Source organism: Spea bombifrons, chromosome 8, assembly GCF_027358695.1.
Source record: "Spea bombifrons isolate aSpeBom1 chromosome 8, aSpeBom1.2.pri, whole genome shotgun sequence".
NCBI lineage: Eukaryota > Metazoa > Chordata > Amphibia > Anura > Pelobatidae > Spea > Spea bombifrons.
This window is the reverse complement of record NC_071094.1, coordinates 43,296,626-43,317,700: the sequence shown is the minus strand read 5'-3', so window position 1 is coordinate 43,317,700 and position 21,075 is coordinate 43,296,626. Positions and strand designations below refer to the sequence as shown.

Sequence of the window (21,075 nt, the reverse complement as noted above, 5' to 3'; positions counted from 1 at the left end):
CTAGGGGGGTAGTTGGCCAGAGGGGGCAGAATTCAGCTTGCAGGGCAGTTAAAGGGGGGGTTGTGGGGGGTGGGGTACATCAGTAAGGTTAGAGGTCACAGTGACACTGGGGGTTACCCCCATATAATTGCCCTGCTGCCATGGTAGGGTCAGATGTGTCCCTGTCTCAGGTCCAGCCTTGTTTCCAGCTGCTGCGCATGGGCTCCGACCACGAGCCGCCCTCCTCTCTCAGCACCCAGAGCGCCTCCTCCCAAGACTTGTATACCTTTCTACCCGATTCATCTCGTTGCGTCTACCGGCTGGGGGCCCGAGCGGACCTCTGTGACGTGCTGCTGCCGGGGAAGCCGCTGGTCCACGCGGAGATCCACGCGGAGAGGGAGGCCGCCGGCGACTGGAGAGTCAGCGTAGGAAGCTGCACCAATTACGGTGATTATTTTGCGCTTTAACTTCCCGTCTACCTCTTTTTCCCGTCTCTCCTGATTTTTCACCCCCTTTATCCATCTCTCTCGCTCTAATTACCTTTTCATGATGTCATGTAGGTTGATGACCTCATCAGTCTCCTCCGTGACATCACTCATTTCTCTTTCCTTTGTATCCTCATGACTTTTAATGGCTTTTTTTTTGTTCGTTAGGCGTTTATATCAATGATGTCCACCTTCCGCCGGGTCAAAGGCTGGAACTGTCAGATGGGGACCTTCTCGGTTTTCAGGAGAAGCCCCCTTCGCCCTCCTCCTCCATGGATGTGCTCTTCCTGTTCCAGCGTGTCCGCGTGCGCCCCTTGGACTTCTGCGCGATCACCTCCCCGCGTGCGCGGGCCGCCTTTCCTGGCTTTACGCCTGTGCTAGGCACTCAGCGGATCGGTGGGGAGCGAGGTGGCACCCCCCACTACATGACGGGGGCCACGGTCATCCTGAACTCCATTGGCAGCATCAGCAAACTGAAACGGGAGAGAATGCACAGTGGCGGGCTGGCAGGGGGAGTCGTGGAGGTGACGAAGCCCACCACCCCGGACCTCCCGTTACCGTCGCGTACAGGTCTGGAGAGGAGGAGCAGCAGGAGGAAAGCACAGCACCGAGTTCTCTGTGAGCTCGAGGAAGATGATGTGGAGGAGAGACATGGAGACCAAGGAGCGACAGGGAAGAGGAAGAGAAAAAGGGGGAGGCCAAAGGAGGAAGAGAGGTCCGTCCAGCAGGTGGAAACGGGCAGGTGAGAAGAGACTAACACTAAAGTCCACACGTTTTTGGCTCTTCAGTAATCCCATCGGTTCTTGTCCACACGTCAACATCCACTTCTCCATCACCGGATGGCTTTCCTCCTTTCTTGTTTCTCCTCTCTCGCTCCTCCTCTTCTTCTCCTCTCTCGCTCCTCCTCTTCTTCTCCTCTCTCGCTCCTCCTCTTCTTCTCCTCTCTCGCTCCTCCTCTTCTTCTCCTCTCTCGCTCCTCCGCTTCTCCTCTCTCGCTCCTCATACAAAAATATTTTCTTCCCATCTTCTTGTTCCTTTGTCTTCTCACCGTCGGCCTCCATCTATGAGGGTCTTTTAGCTGCTTGTTCTATGCCTTCAGCGTATGTTATTCCTTAGTCTTCTGTCCCTTTCTAGTACTTTCCCCATCAAGTCATCTTCTGCCTTCCCTCTTTGTGGCTAATTAGGCAGGTTGCCCGAGCGGCTGCTCTTTCGGCTGAATGAAGGGTTAACGGGGACCATCTTACTGATTGGTGTTACACGGGGCCAACTCCGTGAGGTTGCCCCTTCAGTCGGTTCCTGCGAATGTCATTTGGGTGAATGTTCTGCTTTGTCTCCCACCCCGTTCTCTCAGGAAGCCTCGCGGTCGTCCCCGGAAGAACCCGGTCCCGCCGTTGGTGGTGTCCCAGACGATCTCCAGCGCAGAGCCTTGTGCGTGGCGCTCCTGCCGCCTTCCGCAGGAGGACACGGTCAGCTGGGTGCAGTGCGACAGGTGTGACTCGTGGTACCACGTTGTGTGTATCGGCCGCAGCTTGACTTCCTTGCAGGACACAGACTTCCATTGTGGCTGCACGTGACCAAGACTTTCTGCCCCCTCTACCACTTCTTCCCCTGTATCTGCTAACTCCCACCCCCTCCCGTCTCTAATTCTGCCCCCGTTAGATGTCAACCATATAATCCTAAGCGCCCTTTACATTTATTTATATAGCGCCCGCACATTCCGTAGCGCTGTGCACCTTTTAGTCTCGACGGTTTTGTCCAACCAATGCACTATTCTCTAGGCTTTAAAAGCCGGACTTGGGGGTCATGGACTAGCACCGCGGGGGTCTCATCAATGTTCACGTCCTTATTTAACCCGTTAATCTTTCCTTGGAGTCCAGGCCTCGTCACCCAGTTTGCAATAACAGTAAATCTGTATATAAAGTGCTTTCCTGCGTTACTGGATGAACCTGTCGGTTGGGGGGGGTGTTTCTGGGATTTTATTAATGGGATGTGGACTTTGTAAGAAGGGTATTTGTTTTCACTTAATAAGTAAATCTATTTAACAAAGCGAAATGAAAGAAAATATTAATAAGCTGCACCGCTGGGTGGATGTTTATGGGTTAATCTCCTTTTATATGAAATGAGAAGCGTCACAGAAGTCATTGGGGGTCATTTATAAAGGGCAATTATGGTACAGTTGCCATAGAAATAATTGATTTTTTTTCCTACTCTCCCTGCAATAATTGCTTTTTCTTACATCCAGCAATCTGTACCAGAAGTTCCACTTTAAAGGGACTCACTATTTTTTATTATTATTGTTAGTATTATTATTATTGTATGAGTTCTCGCTCTGTTATCTGAGCCCAATCTACTAGACAAACGCCTTATCCTACTGCCTGTCAAACAATAGAATGGCTCGGTCTTAATCACTCGAGTCGGACTGTCTTGACTGAGTCTATGTAGGTGGGGACTTCATTTGCATTGCCATAAAGCATCGGCGCAAAAAGTCACCCAACATATCACATGACTGATAACGGCCTCGAGGTCTACAGTAAAACAGTTTATCGGCGAAAAAGATAACGCAAGTAATGCCGACTTACTGTATACAGTGCGGGGGGGTTACTCTTATACAGTGCTGGGGGTCATTCTCAAGGAGACTGCCCCCCCCAATAGGGTTTCCCCTTTAAATTTATAAAACTCTGGCTGTTATTTAAAGATTAGTAAAAATGGATTAGATGCAAAAGCAATTAAAATCTCATTTTTAAAAACCGAACATTTTTAAAATAAAAAAATAAAAGATATATATACACAGTGATCATTTAAAAATACCGAACCGTACATTCTGCTTCAACGCCTGCTTGTAAATATCTTCCGTATAAAAATCTATTTCTCCAAGCTTCAGCCTCTTGGCTGGATTTGGGGTCTCAATAGCCCCCTTTTCTTTACTTTACTTTTTCTCTTTCTTAACCTAAACGCACCGGGTTATAACCTACTCCTCCGTGATGGTATCTCCCCAGACCCGTCCGCAGATTAATCTGTCAGCTCTGCTGCCGGCGGAGACGGGTAAAGAATCTCGTTACAGATATACTTTAGATTCGGACGCGGCTGATCGCTGAAATCTCCATTCTTTAATCCATGTAACCCTTGCTTAAAACAGTCTGATTCTATGGGATGTGGAAATGCCTCTCATTCTTGGATCAGAGTTTGTACCTTACAGGCATCCTGAAAGCCGGTGAGAAGACTTTTTTTTTCTCCCCGTTCTCTGTTTTTTCACAAGCTTTCGAGGAAAGGTGCGATGTATGACAGGTATCACGCCCCTAACTCTGATTTATATAAAACGATCCCTCAGCGCCCATGTCCCGGGGTCTCTCGTCGGATTTCCGGATAACTCTTCACTGTTGGGGGGGAGCCCTGGGGGTAGAGAGCCGTCTTCCAAAACATATATAAAATGATTAAACTCGCTTGGATTTGGGGATTTCTTTTCTCTTTCTAATAATGAGATACTTTTGTAAAACTCTGCAATAAACTCAAAGCACTCTATACCGGACCCCGGCTGGCGTCTTATATCTGTAAGTGTGTGTGTGTGTTCGCGTGTGTGTGTGCGTGTGCGTGCGCACTCTAATCCCTCTGAATTTTCTTCTCTTATTTACTAAAAGAGAAGAAAGAGCCATTGGGTAATCTGTGTGATGTCACCAGAATTCTCAACAGAAAGCGAGGGGGGGGGGTAATTAATACTCTGTCACTAGAGTTCTAGTCACCATCTTTAATGAACACAATCCAACAGGGAGACACATGCAGATCAATATACATGTATGAATAGAACATATGTGAAGCAGGTTCCCCATCATTGCTTGCTTCTTGATGGGTCGAAGAGCGGGTTGTGGACCTCCATCTCTCCAGCCTGGTGAAAGAAAGCGACAATCGTTTACTACAGCAGATGAGGGGTTTGGCAGTAATCATTACTAAGGACTTAAAGGTAGGCAGACGATGCCAGCTCCAATGAGCTTCTGCTGTGGAAGGTGCGTGGCTGGTCCTGTATAATACAGTTAACCGGTGAGCTTGCTTCAGTCTCAAGCATTGAGTTATACATTATACAGGGCCCTTTAAAATTTAGGGAAGCGACAGAGATGGGACACGCGTCCGTGTACACGTACCGGAGCGAGGCCAGGGCACTCGTACATGGTGAACTCTTCAATGTCTCCCTCGGAGTCCGTGGAGAGCTGCTGGCACGGTCTCATCCGTGATCTGCAAAGGCATGACCCACAGGTCCGTGTCCTGAGTTGGCCAAATCATAGAGGTGCCCAACTCGGAATTCGCTGCCATACCAGCCAATATATCTGGGCCGTGGCACCCGTAGTAAATAGGTAGTAAGACCCGTAAACCACCATATAGCAGCCTGGAACCCCCACTCCTAGCATCCTGAGAGTTTCTCTGCTTTATAAAGGCCCATAGGCTGTCCATGCAGTAAACAGACCCTTCGTGACCCCAAAGTTACGGGTAGAAGGACATCATCTACCGCCTGTACCCACGGGGAGCTGCCTGCCTGAGTAACCCCCTCCCAGCCTCACTTACCCCTCCTGTGCCTGGTGCTGCTTCTTCAGATCCCGGTACTGCCACTTGTAGTGCGACGCCTCGGGCGCAGACTGGGGCGGAAGACGATCAGAGACGGTGAGTATTTCTGCCATCACTTACTGACATGTTATGTATACGAGTGTTCGCTCTCACTCACCCTCTGGCAGGTGTGCTGCCGGCTGCCCTTGTACGCTGTATACGCCATCTTCTGCGCCAACTGGACCTCCTTTTGCAATCTGGATAAAGAGAGACAGAAGTCTGCGGCGTGTATTTTCCTAAATGTTCAGTTTGTTCGATTTAATGGTAAAAATTAATATAATCTGGATTAGGTTGAAAGTTGTCGCTTTGCTAATTATTATTATTTTTACAACCGATTGAATCGGAAACCACCACATCCTACCGGGGTCTTCAGCGGAATCCCCGTCCAGAAGGCGAGACACTCACCGGTACCAGCACAGGGCAGCCACGAGAATCCCAGAGACCCCCGTCAGAACGCAGATCACCATCAGAGCTGTGCGAGAAACAGGACACATGGTCGGTACCCCACATCCGGCCGCCCTTCGTTAATTAGAGGTGAGGGGGATTCTAACCGAGCGCTGGAGAGCTCGGTAAATCGTACAATTGTGAAAAGCATTTAATTTCAGTAAAAATGAAATAGCAATAATTTTAGTGGCTGGAACTGAAAGCAAAGTATTGATCTCTTGTGTAATTATTTTATGTTTTAGGTTTTTTTTTTTTATGATATTCAGCCTTAAATATTCCAGTTTTAAAGGCACATCCGAGGTATTTTATGCAAATTTTCCCCATGATCCCTCAGAACAAACTGCATTGGAATCCCACTGCCAGCCTCCGCAGGAAGTTGTAAGCCACTTCCTGTTCTTTCCCTCCATTGTTTTAGTGGACTGCTAGAGATTGTTTCTAGCCGCGCAGGTCGGGGGCCTTCCCGAAACTTTTGTCCTGTTTTTTTTTTTTTACGATTATTTTTTTTGCACTGGGCACGTGTGATGTCTAATCACCGAAAATGGTAAAACGTACTGGACTTGAGAATAATCATGAAACGAGCTCGTCTTTCAGCCCATTGATATATTCTACTGATAAATGGCGGTGTAAGTTACACCACAGCCTGGGTCCTTGGGAAGACAGATGCATTGTGGGTGATAATTACTTAGAGAGAAGGTCTGGCTGAGGTCGGACTTGCTCTTTTCTCGCACTCTCCAGGCGTTGCCGTTTGGCGGGTTGACGGACGCGGGACTTAATGTGGCCCTCGCAGCGGTGGAATTAGTGAGAATCTGAGGTAGAGGAGCAGGAGGAGTGGTGGGGAGTGGAGCAGCAGGGGTGGCTTGGGTGGTGAGACCTGGAGGGGAGACTAAGACACAGAGAGGAGGTTATACACAAAGGGCAATTCTGGTAAGAACATTCTATCTGTTGCCATGGCAATTGCACCAGAACCGTCAGGAACTTAAGGAGGAACTTGCACCGCCCTGACCAACTTCTCCACTAACATGGATGTTTAACATGAATACTCATCTACTCATGATCCTCCGGCCTCCCCATGATCCTACCGGCACTCTCCAGCCAATTCCCCATAACCTGGAAGCGTCCTGGCGCTTGGGACGATGCAGCGATGAGGGTCCATGGAACGTACAGTGGGACGCCATATCTTAAGTATGGAAGACGTGTATTGCCGAAAAAGGCTACAAAATGTGGCCGTATTTCTGGCAATATGTTGCATCACACATGGGTGTCTGACATCATTGAATGATGTCACCGCCATGTTTAATCCATGATACGGCTGGGAGAGGCGACAGTGGAGCACAGAGAAGAAATGCCTAATGCTAGCTAACTAGGCACACGACACTGCCTATACAGATACCACCAACACACAGAAAATACCCCATAGTGGTTCCCCTTTAACATACAAATGGTTAATATGTATTAACATATGGAGCAGAAACTAGAGAGTATTTGGGGGAGTTCCCCTTAACTGCTCAACACAAGGACTATAAACCATGATCACTGTCCACAGAAAATTGGGGTCATGAAATCTGGTGTTATCACCGTAGCAACCAATGGTATGTTCCAGCTAACTGGACTATACCATTGGCTGCTTTTCACATTTTTCCCCAGTCTCACCTTTTATACATCGCACCCCATGTTGTGTTAAAGCAGCCCACGATGGCTATTTGTGAATTACAATCCCCATTATGCGACGGGGCGCGCCTCGCTCATCACATACCTGTGTTCGTGTGGTTGAGCTTTTTACCCCTGGTCATCCTGCCCCCGGAGATCATCATTTTATTGAGAAAATCAATCATTTCCTCAGGATGGTTAAAGTCTGGCTTGTCCCCTGGTTTAAACAGAGTAAGCGGTTCAAATAAAATGCTAGAATGTGACGACCCGTTCGGCTTTCTTTATACATTCAACATTCTGTAATAATTGTGTAACTTCCTCTCTCCCCTCAACATTCTAATCACAGAACTTTCTTTATTCATTCCACATTCTGTAATGATTGTACAACTTCATCTATACTCAACATTCTAATCACTGGACTTTCTTTATTCATTCCACATTCTGTAATAATTGTACAACTTCATCTATACTCAACATTCTAATCATGGAACTTTCTTTATTCATTCCGCATTCGGTAATGATTGTACAACTTCATCTATACTCAACATTCTAATCACTGGACTTTCTTTATTCATTCCGCATTCTGTAATAATTGTATGACTTCACCTGTCCCCTCAACATTCTAATCACTGGACTTTCTTTATTCATTCAACATTCTGTAATAATTGTACAAATGCAGCTATATGCTCAACATTCTAATCGCTGGACTTTCTCATTGCCCTGCACATTCTAACCATGTGTTCTTTCTTGTACCCTCCACATTCTGTTTCAATCCCATAACTATATGCCCTCCACAATATTTTGTACAGTCACTATTCTGTGCCAGCAAAGCCTCCTCTGTACATTCAATAATCTTCAGCACACAGAAGGTCTTCTCCACTCAACTTCAAGGGTGGAACTCTAGTGGAATGTTAATCAATTTTTCATTTTTGTCTTTGAAACTCGCTGCATGCGGCACTTATTACACAACCTCCTTCTGCAAGCACACAACGTTATCCACACAGACGCAAGTACCTTGAATTTTTGGTTTGCAGTTCCCCGAAGAATCCTCCTGGAATTGGGGCATGCAGGGGCCGCAGACGTCACTGCCGAATGTGCAAGGCTTTCTATTCTTCAGGATGCAATTTATTTTATGCAGGCATTTTCTCTCCATTGTGACAGGAAGGCAGCTGGTACATATAAGCTCTGTAGGTACAGCACATAACGTCATAATCCACAGTGTAAAACTCTATACACGGGATGGAAAGCATGATGCTTCTACAGTTGTAATCATCGAATTGGGGTGGTCTAGTGGCTGGTGTGTGCTTCAATACCATTGCCATGGCGCCATACTTGGAGAAGAGAGATCCACGGCATCATCTCCCTGCTCCAGCACACTAGATCACCAATGACCCTGCCTTGGTTCCTTCCAACCTTTACTGGGACAAGCAGAGCAGAGGATTTAATCCAGGGTCTCCGGGTGGACCGCTGGTCTCAGGGTCTTGGGGTTGGTGTCTTCAATCTCAGGGCAGGGGAGAGGTGGCTGGCCATGCCTGTGCCAACCTCCTCCACAGCCCTTTAAAGTCTAGTTGGGGCCAGCCCTGCCCCTTTGCATGGCTGCCCCCTTCGAGGGGCTGAAGATATAAGGAGCTCTAGGTGGCCATTCCTAGGACGTTCCCATGTTTGAAGAGTTAAGAGGCACCAGAGATGATTACAAGGTTTTGGGGCAGTGGTGTAACCGGTGGGTGCGCCATGTTTGTATCTGCCCACTCCACATCCACCCCTGGTCTTTTCTGGCACATGTGTGGCCCTTGTTATGAGCCCTGCCTTGTTTTATCCCCTCATGGTTCTGAATGGCTGTAGAGGACTTCTTTGGAATGCAGATGATACCAAAGCAAAAAGCCACAATATGTGGGATGTCCTAGAACCCCGCAGACCCAGACTTTAACCCTTCCCCACCAATTTTCTGCTTTTTGACACAGGTGCCTCTCCCCCAAAGCTGGTGTCATTTTCTAATGTGCTCTTTGAACATGCGCAATTCTGACCTTGGCTGCCCGGTAGTGCATTTGCCTCGACTCCATAATATTACTCATCTTACTCCTGGCGGGGTTCAGCCCCACGATACCTCCTGCGAATCTCTGACCAGTAATGGACTGGGAATGGAATGTTTGCGTTTCGATGTATCACTTTAAATGCGTGTATAGGGGTATCCATGGAAACAGGATCAGGGTCTGAGTTCCAGGAAATAGATAGGTTAGGAGAGGAGGCAGCGAACACCCAGTACAGACCAGTATACCCCACAAGACTCACCTGTTACTGCAACCAGAAGCACCATAGTGTGACGTAGTCTTCTTTCCATACTGTCCTAGTACACACCAAACACACTGAGACAACCACACGACAACAACACGAGATATCCACAAAATAAACACAATGATTTTTCTAACGAGACCCCAATAACACAAAACAAACACAATAGTGGTCCTTATCACAGACGCACAACAATAAGACACATTAGACAGATACACAACTATGTCCTTACAACAAGAAGAACCACAACACAACAAGCACGGCAACACAGCTAAGCAAGCACAGTATGATTATAAGGCAATGGCACAGCGATACACTAACAACAGATGGCAATTACACAAAGACACAACATGCTAATTCCACGAGATTAAATTAGCAGACCGGCCAAACACACCCCACCCACGTAGACATTAACGTGTACTATAATTGTGTTACCAAGCACAATAATGCCAGCGAACACACGACAACCCAAAATAACACCACACACCAACAACTCGCTATCGCAACAGTGTAACAACACAGCTGTGATTTCAGCCAAAACGTGTGAATTTCATGCACGGTGTCATACAACCGTCCCCGGAAAACACACAAACCGTCAGGGTGTATACACACACACAACGTCACATAGAAATACACCAAATTACTGCACGGAACGACAAGCAAACAGGTACACGCCACAACACGCTAATGCAATAACATACGTGATTGATCCATGAACGGTGGAACCGACATGCATTGTGTTCTTGCAAAGTTACTTGTGTACATGCAACATGAAATATACACACAAAGTGTTACACACACGCACAATGTAAACACACAACTACATGTAATTTATATATACCCTTCCTTCAATTTTTTCTGCTATATTTTTTCTGCCGGTCAATATTTCTCCACTTCTAGCTGTCGCTTAGACTTACGCTATATATATAAGGCGTGTAGAGCTACATCTAAACTAGAAGGACGTCTTAACATCTTTCCTCTGCCTTCCTTTCCTCGTCTGCCTCGCTCTGGCTGCCTTTGCCGGTCTCGCTGAGGTGTGTTTGTGTTACAGATACTGCGCATTGCCAATTTCTTTATGAATGGAGCATTGCGTGGGTGGGGGCGGAATGTCTTGTATGAGCTAAATTGTCTCATCTGGTGCAGAGACCAATGGGAGAAGGGGAGAGGGCAATCGAGACAGGAGACAGGGGCAAATATAAACACGGTGACAGATGTCTCTGAACGAAGCAAGAGGTGGGGGGGCTGTGGATATACGGAGGCAAGTTCGGTGCTGATGGGTAATAAATGATAGCAGGGAAAGGCAGAAAGAAGTGAAGAACGGAGATTTTTTTTTTAAAGTGTATTTTTATGAAACGATTACAAAATAGAAAAAATCTTATTTTTAGAGAAGGCTGGGTCCTCGGCTGTGTGAGGACAGGTATGACATCATTTATGAAGCTGTTTTTTTTTAATTTTAAAATGTATTTTTCCCATTTTCCTCTGTGTCATGGTGACATCACCCAGAGGGTCCTCTCTTTTTTATTATATTATACCTAAAAAATTATGATCAGTTCTGTTTATTATTACATTATTTACATTTTTAGCCCTTGTTTCTCTCTGATCTCCCTACCTACAGATGGCACCGTGATCAGGAAACAAGGCTCTGTATCCCAGCTTTCCTGATCACACTACGAGTGATCGGCTACTGCGGGATCATAGGAGACCACAGCAGTATGAGTGCGGATCTCTCTGTTATTACGTTTAATTTATACAGAGCCGACAATTTCCGCTGTAAATATGATGGTGCGATAACCCCTTGGTTGCTCTACTAGTATGCTTCCTGCCAGATACGCAGCTCTCAGCCGCCATATCAGGAGATAAGAAGAGATTTCAGGATGCAGAAGAGAATTGTATAAAATAAATGTACTGAGCGGTAGGTGGGTTAGTGATTGGCTTTAGATGTTGGCTGTTTAGATTTGTTTTGTCTGAGACCCCCAAATAAAAGCACATTTTGAAGAATGGAAAAGGTAAGAAAAAACACCCAAAAGGTACTTTATAACTGTTGCTTTTTATTTAAATAAAAATATAAAATATCTGTGCAAAAAATATATTAAATTCTAACATTAGACAGAACACACTACATGTAAGACAATTGCACACATCCCGTAATTTAACAATGTAAGCAAAATAAATATATTATACAGAGCAGGGGCCAGTAACTATACAACGAGTCACAGTTCAGTCTGAGCAATAGATCAAAAAGCGTAGAACTTTCCTAATCCACATTTGTTCTGAAAACCTTTACAAACAAGATTCAGTTCTTAATCCACCTCTTCAATGGTGGGGCCGGAGCTGCTGCCCTGTCGGGCCTGAGCTCCGCAGCTGGAGCCTGGCATACCGCCTGGCATGCCTCCCTGGTACAGTTTAGTTACGATGGGCTGACACACCTTCTCCAGCTCCTTCTGCTGATGGACGTACTCCTCTTTCTCTGCAAGCTGGTTGCTTTCCAGCCAGGAGATGGTCTGCTTACACTTCTCAGAGATGGTTCTCTTGTCTTCTTCACTGATTTTTCCCTTCAGGTTTTCATCCTCCACCATGCTCTTAATGCTGAATGCATAGGACTCCAGGGCATTCTTGGCAGCGACCTTCTCTCTTTGGGCATCATCATCAGCCTTGTACTTCTCAGCGTCCTGAACCATCTTCTCAATCTCTTCTTTGCTCAGACGGCCTTTGTCATTTGTTATTGTGATCTTGTTCTGTTTTCCGGAGCTCTTGTCCACAGCTGAGACGTTGAGGATTCCGTTGGCATCAATGTCAAAGGTGACCTCAATCTGGGGCACTCCCCGAGGAGCAGGGGGGATGCCACTTAGCTCAAATTTGCCCAAGAGGTTATTGTCTTTGGTCATGGCCCTCTCACCCTCATACACTTGAATGAGGACACCGGGCTGGTTGTCAGAGTAGGTGGTGAAGACCTGTGTCTGCTTGGTAGGGATGGTTGTGTTGCGTTTGATGAGGACTGTCATGACTCCTCCGGCTGTCTCCAAGCCCAGGGAGAGAGGAGCCACATCAAGCAGCAGCAGATCCTGCACATTTTCAGATTTGTCTCCCATCAGGATGGCAGCTTGAACAGCAGCTCCATAAGCCACAGCCTCGTCAGGGTTGATGCTCTTGTTCAGTTCTCTCCCATTGAAGAAGTCCTGCAGCAGCTTCTGCACCTTGGGGATACGGGTGGAGCCTCCGACCAGCACAATTTCATGGATCTGTGACTTGTCCAGCTTGGCATCTCTCAGGGCTTTTTCTACAGGTTCCAGGGTGCCTCTGAAGAGGTCAGAGCACAGCTCCTCAAAGCGGGCCCTGGTGATGGATGTGTAAAAGTCAATGCCCTCAAACAGGGAATCAATTTCAATGCTTGCCTGGGTGCTGGAGGAAAGGGTACGCTTGGCTCTCTCACAGGCGGTCCTTAACCTTCTCAGCGCTCTTTTGTTCTGGCTGATGTCTTTTTTGTGCTTACGCTTAAACTCCTCTACAAAGTGGTTCACCATACGATTATCAAAGTCCTCTCCACCCAGGTGAGTGTCACCAGCTGTGGCTTTCACCTCAAATATGCCATCATCGATGGTGAGGATGGAAACATCAAAGGTGCCGCCTCCCAGATCAAAGATGAGGATGTTGCGCTCTCCACGAGATCCCTTGTCCAGGCCGTAAGCGATGGCGGCTGCTGTGGGCTCGTTGATGATTCTCAGTACGTTCAGTCCTGCGATAACACCGGCGTCTTTGGTGGCCTGGCGCTGAGAGTCGTTAAAGTAAGCTGGCACGGTGATGACAGCATTGGTGACTGTGTGTCCCAGGTACGCCTCTGCTGTCTCCTTCATCTTCAACAGCACCATGGAGGAGATCTCCTCGGGGGAGAAGGTTTTCTCCTCACCTTTATACTCCACTTTCACCTTTGGCTTCCCCCCATCGCTCACCACCTGGAAGGGCCAGTGCTTCATGTCCGACTGCACCACAGAATCGTTGAATTTCCTGCCGATCAGTCTCTTGGCATCGAAGACTGTGTTCTGTGGGTTCAGCGCCACCTGGTTCTTGGCAGCATCTCCGATCAGTCTCTCGGTGTCGGAGAAGGCCACGTAGCTGGGGGTGGTGCGGTTTCCCTGGTCGTTGGCGATGATTTCCACCTTGCCGTGCTGGAAAACACCCACACAGGAGTAGGTGGTGCCCAGGTCAATGCCGATAGCAGTGCCTTTAGGTGCCATGCTGATGTATGGAGTGCAGGCTCTGGAGCTCTTCTGGGTGAGTCAGGCAGCTGTCTGTAGTAACTCTGCTCTGTATAGCTGGGTTTCTTCTCGCGGTACCGGCTACTTCGCTCAGTAATACCGAGTATCTATAACCAACTATCCTGTTATCAGGTACTTGCCTCAGCTAGCGAGCGCAGCCTGTATTTATACTACGAAGCAATCACATCCTCGTGTGCCTCTCAGCCAATCACAGTGCGCTCCTCTCCAAGCTATCTTCCGTCACCTTAGAAACATTCCTGAAAGTTCCCGAGCGCTCCGAACTCTTAGCCAATGAGCTTTTAATTTCCACGACATCACTGGAAGAACATTCGCGATGATACCAGAAGGTCCGCGGTCCTGTCCAATCACTGAAAAGAGCGGTACGTGACGTCACTTTCTGAGAGAAGCCGCTGGAACTATCTAGCGGGAGGTTTGGTGAGACAGGAAGCTCGCAGCCAATCATCTCAAAACTAGACAGTAGGGGGCGTGCCCGGCTGTCAGTTCAGTAGACGGTGCTGGACGTTTCTAGTAGGAAAGTTCGTCAGCGTCGCAGAAAGGGTTAATATTATTCGGTAATATCGTGATAAATTTCGATACATTAGTGATTTACTGCGACCCGAGCTGTGTACGGCGCCCAGCAGCCATTCACAGACATTTTACACGAAGAAAAACTCACATGAGGCAAATAGTTTTGTTTAATTGACATTATTTTTAAAATGAGATATCCTGTTAACTCTTTTCTTGCCAAAGAACGTTTATTGGCCTGCGAATAACTTTAATAAATCTGCTTGACACGGTGCAGAATATCTGCCTCTGGGGCATTATCTTCTGTTGTATTAGGTTTCCGTTATACCCTATTGGGGAAGGGAGGGGGAGTAGTGTATGAGTGTGTATACTGTAGTGAAGTGTGCTTGTGTGTGTGTGTATGTAGTGCGGGAGTCAGTGTGTCTACTGTATTCAGTGTGTATGTATACATAGTGTTAGAATGTGTATTTTATACAGATATAGTGTTAGCCAGTGTGTGTGTGTGTATAGGAGTGTAGTGTTGGTGTGTATGGTGTTGTGTATGTCGTAGTATGACATGTTACTCTCTACGCTCATGTACACACATGCTAACACCATACACTAACAGTCGCCATGGCAACTATAAATCGCTTCCTGGCGCCTGGAAGCTGTTCTCCCTGCTTAGCTACTGGAAGTGCTATAACACGCGTTATGTGACCCCTTGTCATGAAGGGGTTAAGTGTGGTACTGTACAGCACTGAAGAAAGATGTGTTTTATGTGGTATTGCCCCAAAAGCATCCTTTAACGGAGGAAATAAAAGGAATATTAAGGATAAAAAGGAAATGCTGGTGGGGGGTGATGGTGCTGTGTTAAGAGTGGCGTCCTAGAGGAAAGAACTCATCCAGCGGCTCCTTTAGGGGAATGTATTTGCTGCTCATGGCACAGATTTCATGTGGTCTTGGATGCGGCGTGATGATGGAGCGCGTCACACCTCGCCATTCTCCAGTAGCCGACCACAAGGGAGCTCACCCACGGATCAATGTCTTGTTTTAGTCACAACAGACTTGTGTCCAGAACATAGCCAGTGGCCCTTCTGAGATTGAGGGCACGCGTAGGATCCACCACTCCAGAGGGGTAACCCTGTTAAATACAGAAGCCCCTCTGAGATCCCGGGTCACTGACCATCTTCAGATTTAAAGATGATTGTTCAAGACAATTGGGATGAAATTCAGATAATGAAGACCCCTCTTGGAGGGGCTCTTGGAGGTCGATGTGCTCCAGTGACTTCGACCTCCAAGAGCTCTTTCCATGATTTCCACACCTTGGGACTGTCAGGATTTCTTCCAGAGTCACACAGGCTAGAGCTGACTGATTTAATGATTTCTGATAAACCAGTGAGAAACATATCAACCCCTGCTTGAATAGAGGTGACTTCATTCATTTACCCGTTAGTGGAACCATTTAATTGCCACCATTAGTGAGCTGCTACAAGAGACTCAACGAGGTCTGTTCAATGGACCTTCACTGAGTTGTAGCTTCAACTTTGACTTCAAAATACATCATGAAGACCCAATGCCAGTGAGCTCCTGCTGCAGGAAGAGCTTGATGATATGTTTCCATGGTGACACACTATAGGTTTTCACTATCATGGCAGCTGGATGTAGCCCACATGGTTAACCCTTTATATAGAGTCAGTGTTAGGACTGCAAAGACAAGCAGGGAGGATTAAACATGATCCTGGTTCAAAGTTTCAAAGATGGTCTGAAAACCATAGCGATTAATGATATGGTCCACGTAGAAGGAACATTTTAGTGGTTGCTATGGTGATAACACCACTTTTCAAGCTGTGAGAGCATTACTTTGTTATAGAACAGCCCACAACATGGGATGGGGGGGAGGAGAGAAAATAGATGGGGCACAGAGAGGAAGGGGAGAGGGTTCTAAAAGCTTCCTCGCTTAACCCCTTCGGTGCCAGCCATGTATTTTTTTATGTGGCTGGCAAAGCGGGCCCAGGAGGCCAATCAAGTATCTCATACATGGTGGATCTGTATGGCCCCTACCCTGCTGGAACATACACAAAACATGGTATGGAAGTGGCATGTTATAGCGCACAAAGTGCTGTATTACTTATACCTAGATTGTAAGCTCACAAGAGCAGAGCCCTCTTCTTCTCTTGTACCAGTTTGTTATTTTTACAGCAAGGGCTCAGTACCCGCTTAGTACCCCAATAGGGTATAATGGAAACCTAATACAACAGAAGATAATGAAGGATCTGCCCCAGAGGCAGATATACTGCACCGTGTCAAGCTGATTTACTAAGGTTATTCGCAGGCCAATAAACGTTCTTTGGCAAGAAAAGAGTTAACAGGATATCTCATTTTAAAATAAAAAATGTCAATTAAAACTATTTGCCTCATGTGAGTTTTTCTTCGTTTAAAATGTCTGTGAATGGCTGCTGAGCGCCGTACACAGCTCGGGTCGCAGTAAATCACTAATGTATCGAAATTTATCACGATATTACCGAATAATATTAACCCTTTCTGCGACGCTGACGAACTTTCCTACTAGAAACGTCCAGCACCGTCTACTGAACTGACAGCTGGGCACGCCCCCTACTGTCTAGTTTTGAGATGATTGGCTGCGAGCTTCCCGTCTCACCAAACCTCCCACTAGATAGTTCCAGCGGCTTCTCTGAGAGAGTGACGTCGCGTACCGCTCTTTTCAGTGATTGGACAGGACCGCGGACCTTCTGGTATCATCGCGAATGTTCTTCCAGTGATGTCGTGGAAATTAAAAGCTCATTGGCTAAGAGGTCGGAGCGCTCGGGAACTTTCAGGAATGTTTCTAAGGTGACGGAAGATAGCTTGGAGAGGAGCGCACTGTGATTGGCTGAGAGGCACACGAGGATGTGATCGCTTCGTAGTATAAATACAGGCTGCGCTCGCTAGCTGAGGCAAGTACCTGATAACAGGATAGTTGGTTATAGATACTCGGTATTACTGAGCGAACTTGCCGGTACCGCGAGAAGAAACCCAGCTATACAGAGCTTAGTTACTACAGACAGCTGCCTGACTCACCCAGAAGAGCTCCAGAGCCTGCACTCCATACATCAGCATGGCACCTAAAGGCACCGCTATTGGCATTGACCTGGGCACCACATACTCCTGTGTGGGTGTTTTCCAGCACGGCAAGGTGGAAATCATCGCCAACGACCAGGGAAACCGCACCACCCCCAGCTACGTGGCCTTCACCGACACCGAGAGACTGATCGGAGATGCTGCCAAGAACCAGGTGGCGCTGAACCCACAGAACACAGTCTTCGATGCCAAGAGACTGATCGGCAGGAAATTCAACGATTCTGTGGTGCAGTCGGACATGAAGCACTGGCCCTTCCAGGTGGTGAGCGATGGGGGGAAGCCAAAGGTGAAAGTGGAGTATAAGGGTGAAGAGAAAACCTTCTCCCCCGAGGAGATCTCCTCCATGGTGCTGCTGAAGATGAAGGAGACAGCAGAGGCGTACCTGGGACACACAGTCACCAATGCTGTCATCACCGTGCCAGCTTACTTTAACGACTCTCAGCGCCAAGCCACCAAAGACGCCGGTGTTATCGCAGGACTGAACGTACTGAGAATCATCAACGAGCCCACAGCAGCCGCCATCGCTTACGGCCTGGACAAGGGATCTCGTGGAGAGCGCAACATCCTCATCTTCGATCTGGGAGGCGGCACCTTTGATGTTTCCATCCTCACCATCGATGATGGCATATTTGAGGTGAAAGCCACAGCTGGTGACACTCACCTGGGTGGAGAGGACTTTGATAATCGTATGGTGAACCACTTTGTAGAGGAGTTCAAGCGTAAGCACAAAAAAGACATCAGCCAGAACAAAAGAGCGCTGAGAAGGTTAAGGACCGCCTGTGAGAGAGCCAAGCGAACCCTTTCCTCCAGCACCCAGGCAAGCATTGAAATTGATTCCCTGTTTGAGGGCATTGACTTTTACACATCCATCACCAGGGCCCGCTTTGAGGAGCTGTGCTCTGACCTCTTCAGAGGCACCCTGGAACCTGTAGAAAAAGCCCTGAGAGATGCCAAGCTGGACAAGTCACAGATCCATGAAATTGTGCTGGTCGGAGGCTCCACCCGTATCCCCAAGGTGCAGAAGCTGCTGCAGGACTTCTTCAATGGAAGAGAACTGAACAAGAGCATCAACCCTGACGAGGCCGTGGCTTATGGAGCTGCTGTTCAAGCTGCCATCCTGATGGGAGACAAATCTGAAAATGTGCAGGATCTGCTGCTGCTTGATGTGGCTCCTCTCTCCCTGGGCTTGGAGACAGCCGGAGGAGTCATGACAGTCCTCATCAAACGCAACACAACCATCCCTACCAAGCAGACACAGGTCTTCACCACCTACTCTGACAACCAGCCCGGTGTCCTCATTCAAGTGTATGAGGGTGAGAGGGCCATGACCAAAGACAATAACCTCTTGGGCAAATTTGAGCTAAGTGGCATCCCCCCTGCTCCTCGGGGAGTGCCCCAGATTGAGGTCACCTTTGACATTGATGCCAACGGTATCCTCAACGTCTCAGCTGTGGACAAGAGCTCCGGCAAACAGAACAAGATCACAATAACAAATGACAAAGGCCGTCTGAGCAAAGAAGAGATTGAGAAGATGGTTCAGGACGCTGAGAAGTACAAGGCTGATGATGATGCCCAAAGAGAGAAGGTCGCTGCCAAGAATGCCCTGGAGTCCTATGCATTCAGCATTAAGAGCATGGTGGAGGATGAAAACCTGAAGGGAAAAATCAGTGAAGAAGACAAGAGAACCATCTCTGAGAAGTGTAAGCAGACCATCTCCTGGCTGGAAAGCAACCAGCTTGCAGAGAAAGAGGAGTACGTCCATCAGCAGAAGGAGCTGGAGAAGGTGTGTCAGCCCATCATAACTAAACTGTACCAGGGAGGCATGCCAGGCGGAATGCCAGGCTCCAGCTGCGGAGCTCAGGCCCGGCAGGGCAGCAGCTCCGGCCCCACCATTGAAGAGGTGGATTAAGAACTGAAACTTAAAAAGGTTAACCCTTGAGACACTTTGAATGCCAGAATATGGACTGACAATTGCTAAATGATTTTAAAGGTTTTTCTTCTTGAATGTTACGGTACAGATACATGTGGCAAACGCAGCCTTATGGCCCCTGTAATAGTTTAGGTTGACATTGGTTCCAATTTTAACCGTGGTATGTCTTCTCTATGGTTTGCACTCACTGTTATATTTGTCATGTAAACTTTTGTACAAAAAAATATTATTTTTGTAAATAAAATGGTAAAATGTATCTTTTTTGCATTCTTTCGTTTTTCTCTTTCATTCCTCTATCCATAACTGGCTCCCCCATTACACTTGGCCTCTACCACCTATTGTTAAGGCTATTTAAATAACTTCAGTATATATATAAAAGCCTTCTGTCTTTTTTATGATAAATATACACATTTTTACTGTATATTATGAAGAGGTGAATGTATAAAATATATAGTGTCTGTGCTTGGAAGATCGGGGTAGGGTGACCGCATTTTATTTCTGCCATTCAGGGACACACTATGAAGCAGATGGATAATATACGCCTGTGTGTGTAATCCTATCTATCTATCTATCTATATAATCACATATGCACACCGTCACATACACATGAAATACATTATATATATATATATCACATATACACTGATTCACATATACCGTACTATTATATATATTATTAGTAAGCCTTGGAAACCATATTGGTTTCAGACTAAATAATATACATATAATCATTGCGCAGATTCAGATTCAGATACCAGACATTACACCACAGTCAAACAAACAGACAAACACAGTGATACACAGACAAACACAGTCACATACACGCATACCCGGTGGCTGGCTGCAGCTTACACCAAGTTGGTGTGAAGAAGGGACTCGGTCTATCAGGAGAGGCTTCTGAACTCAGGCAATCAAGAGAGTTGAGAAATATCTCCTGATTGGCTGAGACCCCCTTCACTCAGACTTGCGGGACTGTCCTGGGCAATCCGGGACATGTGGTCACCCTAATGATACCCACGTACTGGAGATACCATCGGGACACGCACACTCTAACTAAGACTTTCACTCACAATGATAACAAGGCGCTGAAACGTGTCAATGAAACACCACCTGCTGGCCAGGAGAAGACGCCACAGGGAGAAGATTACCACCCAAGTGTCCCTCTATAGCAGAGACAGTCCCTCCTTTTGGAGCCAGACCACTCAATACTTCTTTCCTCACCCAATGCCCCTCTTTTCTATGAGCTCAGAATGTTTTCTGGGCATGAGGGTATCACAGCCATAAAAGTCACAATAATTTATATAGAAACAATTGTTCTACTGACTGTAACAGCGCTGCGGAATCTGCCGGCGCTTTATAAATAAATATAATGTAATGTAATTGTGTCGTTAAATTAAACTGTGTAAGTAAAATGGATTATTCTTTTTACTAACAGCCATAAAGAATCCTCTGCATCCCACAAAAAGTCTCGGTAAAACGGTCCCTGGAGCCACCTCTAACCACCGACTATGTTGAGGGGCCGCTCCCGGCATCATGTGCACTTTAACGCATACAGCTGCAGAGTTACCCTTCTTTCAAAAGGATGGGGAGATTCAGCAGAAGTCTCCCATGGATTTGCCCTTACTACCTTCAGCTCATGCGCAAGTTCCAGGGGAGCTAATGAATCCCCTACCTGCATGTGCGGAAAAGAGTTTGATTTTAAAGGGGCTGCACGCCAGCCACCGATTGGCAGCTTCAAGCGGCTGAAAGTAGAGTGGAATCCGGAGCATAGAGGGCGGTCGCTGGAGCTGCTGCTTCTCCTGTAGTTTTTTTTTAT

General features: G+C 47.1%; 4 protein-coding genes across 6 annotated transcripts; 2 read left to right on the top strand and 2 right to left on the bottom strand.

Annotated features, from left to right (window-relative positions):
* The first annotated feature begins 67 nt into the window (after window positions 1-67).
* On the top strand, window positions 68-2,038 carry TCF19 (transcription factor 19). The gene is made up of 3 exons (XM_053473613.1): window positions 68-426; window positions 633-1,206; window positions 1,816-2,038. Exons 1-3 carry the CDS (start codon window positions 141-143, stop codon window positions 2,036-2,038), a joined length of 1,083 nt encoding a protein of 360 aa, XP_053329588.1. The 5' UTR covers window positions 68-140.
* Window positions 2,039-4,191: 2,153 nt separating this feature from the next.
* Window positions 4,192-10,622, bottom strand: LOC128503021 (neural proliferation differentiation and control protein 1-like). 3 transcript variants are annotated; one of them, XM_053473027.1, is made up of 10 exons: window positions 10,276-10,622; window positions 9,435-9,508; window positions 8,160-8,330; window positions 7,252-7,362; window positions 6,181-6,381; window positions 5,460-5,526; window positions 5,173-5,251; window positions 5,016-5,086; window positions 4,598-4,688; window positions 4,192-4,344 (listed from the first exon to the last, which is right to left on the bottom strand). In XM_053473027.1, exons 2-10 carry the CDS (start codon window positions 9,481-9,483, stop codon window positions 4,288-4,290), a joined length of 897 nt encoding a protein of 298 aa, XP_053329002.1. In that variant the 5' UTR covers window positions 9,484-9,508; window positions 10,276-10,622; the 3' UTR covers window positions 4,192-4,287. The 3 variants fall into 3 exon arrangements, with proteins under 3 accessions (XP_053329002.1, XP_053329003.1, XP_053329004.1); XM_053473028.1 differs by having other exon boundaries at window positions 9,435-9,484; XM_053473029.1 differs by lacking the exons at window positions 8,160-8,330; window positions 9,435-9,508; window positions 10,276-10,622 and adding an exon at window positions 7,880-8,053.
* An 848-nt stretch (window positions 10,623-11,470) lies between these two features.
* LOC128503544 (heat shock 70 kDa protein-like) lies at window positions 11,471-13,809 on the bottom strand. Its single transcript, XM_053473663.1, has one exon. The coding sequence runs from the start codon at window positions 13,664-13,666 to the stop codon at window positions 11,735-11,737; it is 1,932 nt and encodes a 643-aa protein (XP_053329638.1). The 5' UTR covers window positions 13,667-13,809; the 3' UTR covers window positions 11,471-11,734.
* Window positions 13,810-17,211: 3,402 nt separating this feature from the next.
* Window positions 17,212-19,496, top strand: LOC128503364 (heat shock 70 kDa protein). The gene has a single exon (XM_053473432.1). It carries the CDS (start codon window positions 17,307-17,309, stop codon window positions 19,236-19,238), a length of 1,932 nt encoding a protein of 643 aa, XP_053329407.1. The 5' UTR covers window positions 17,212-17,306; the 3' UTR covers window positions 19,239-19,496.
* Window positions 19,497-21,075: the final 1,579 nt, after the last annotated feature.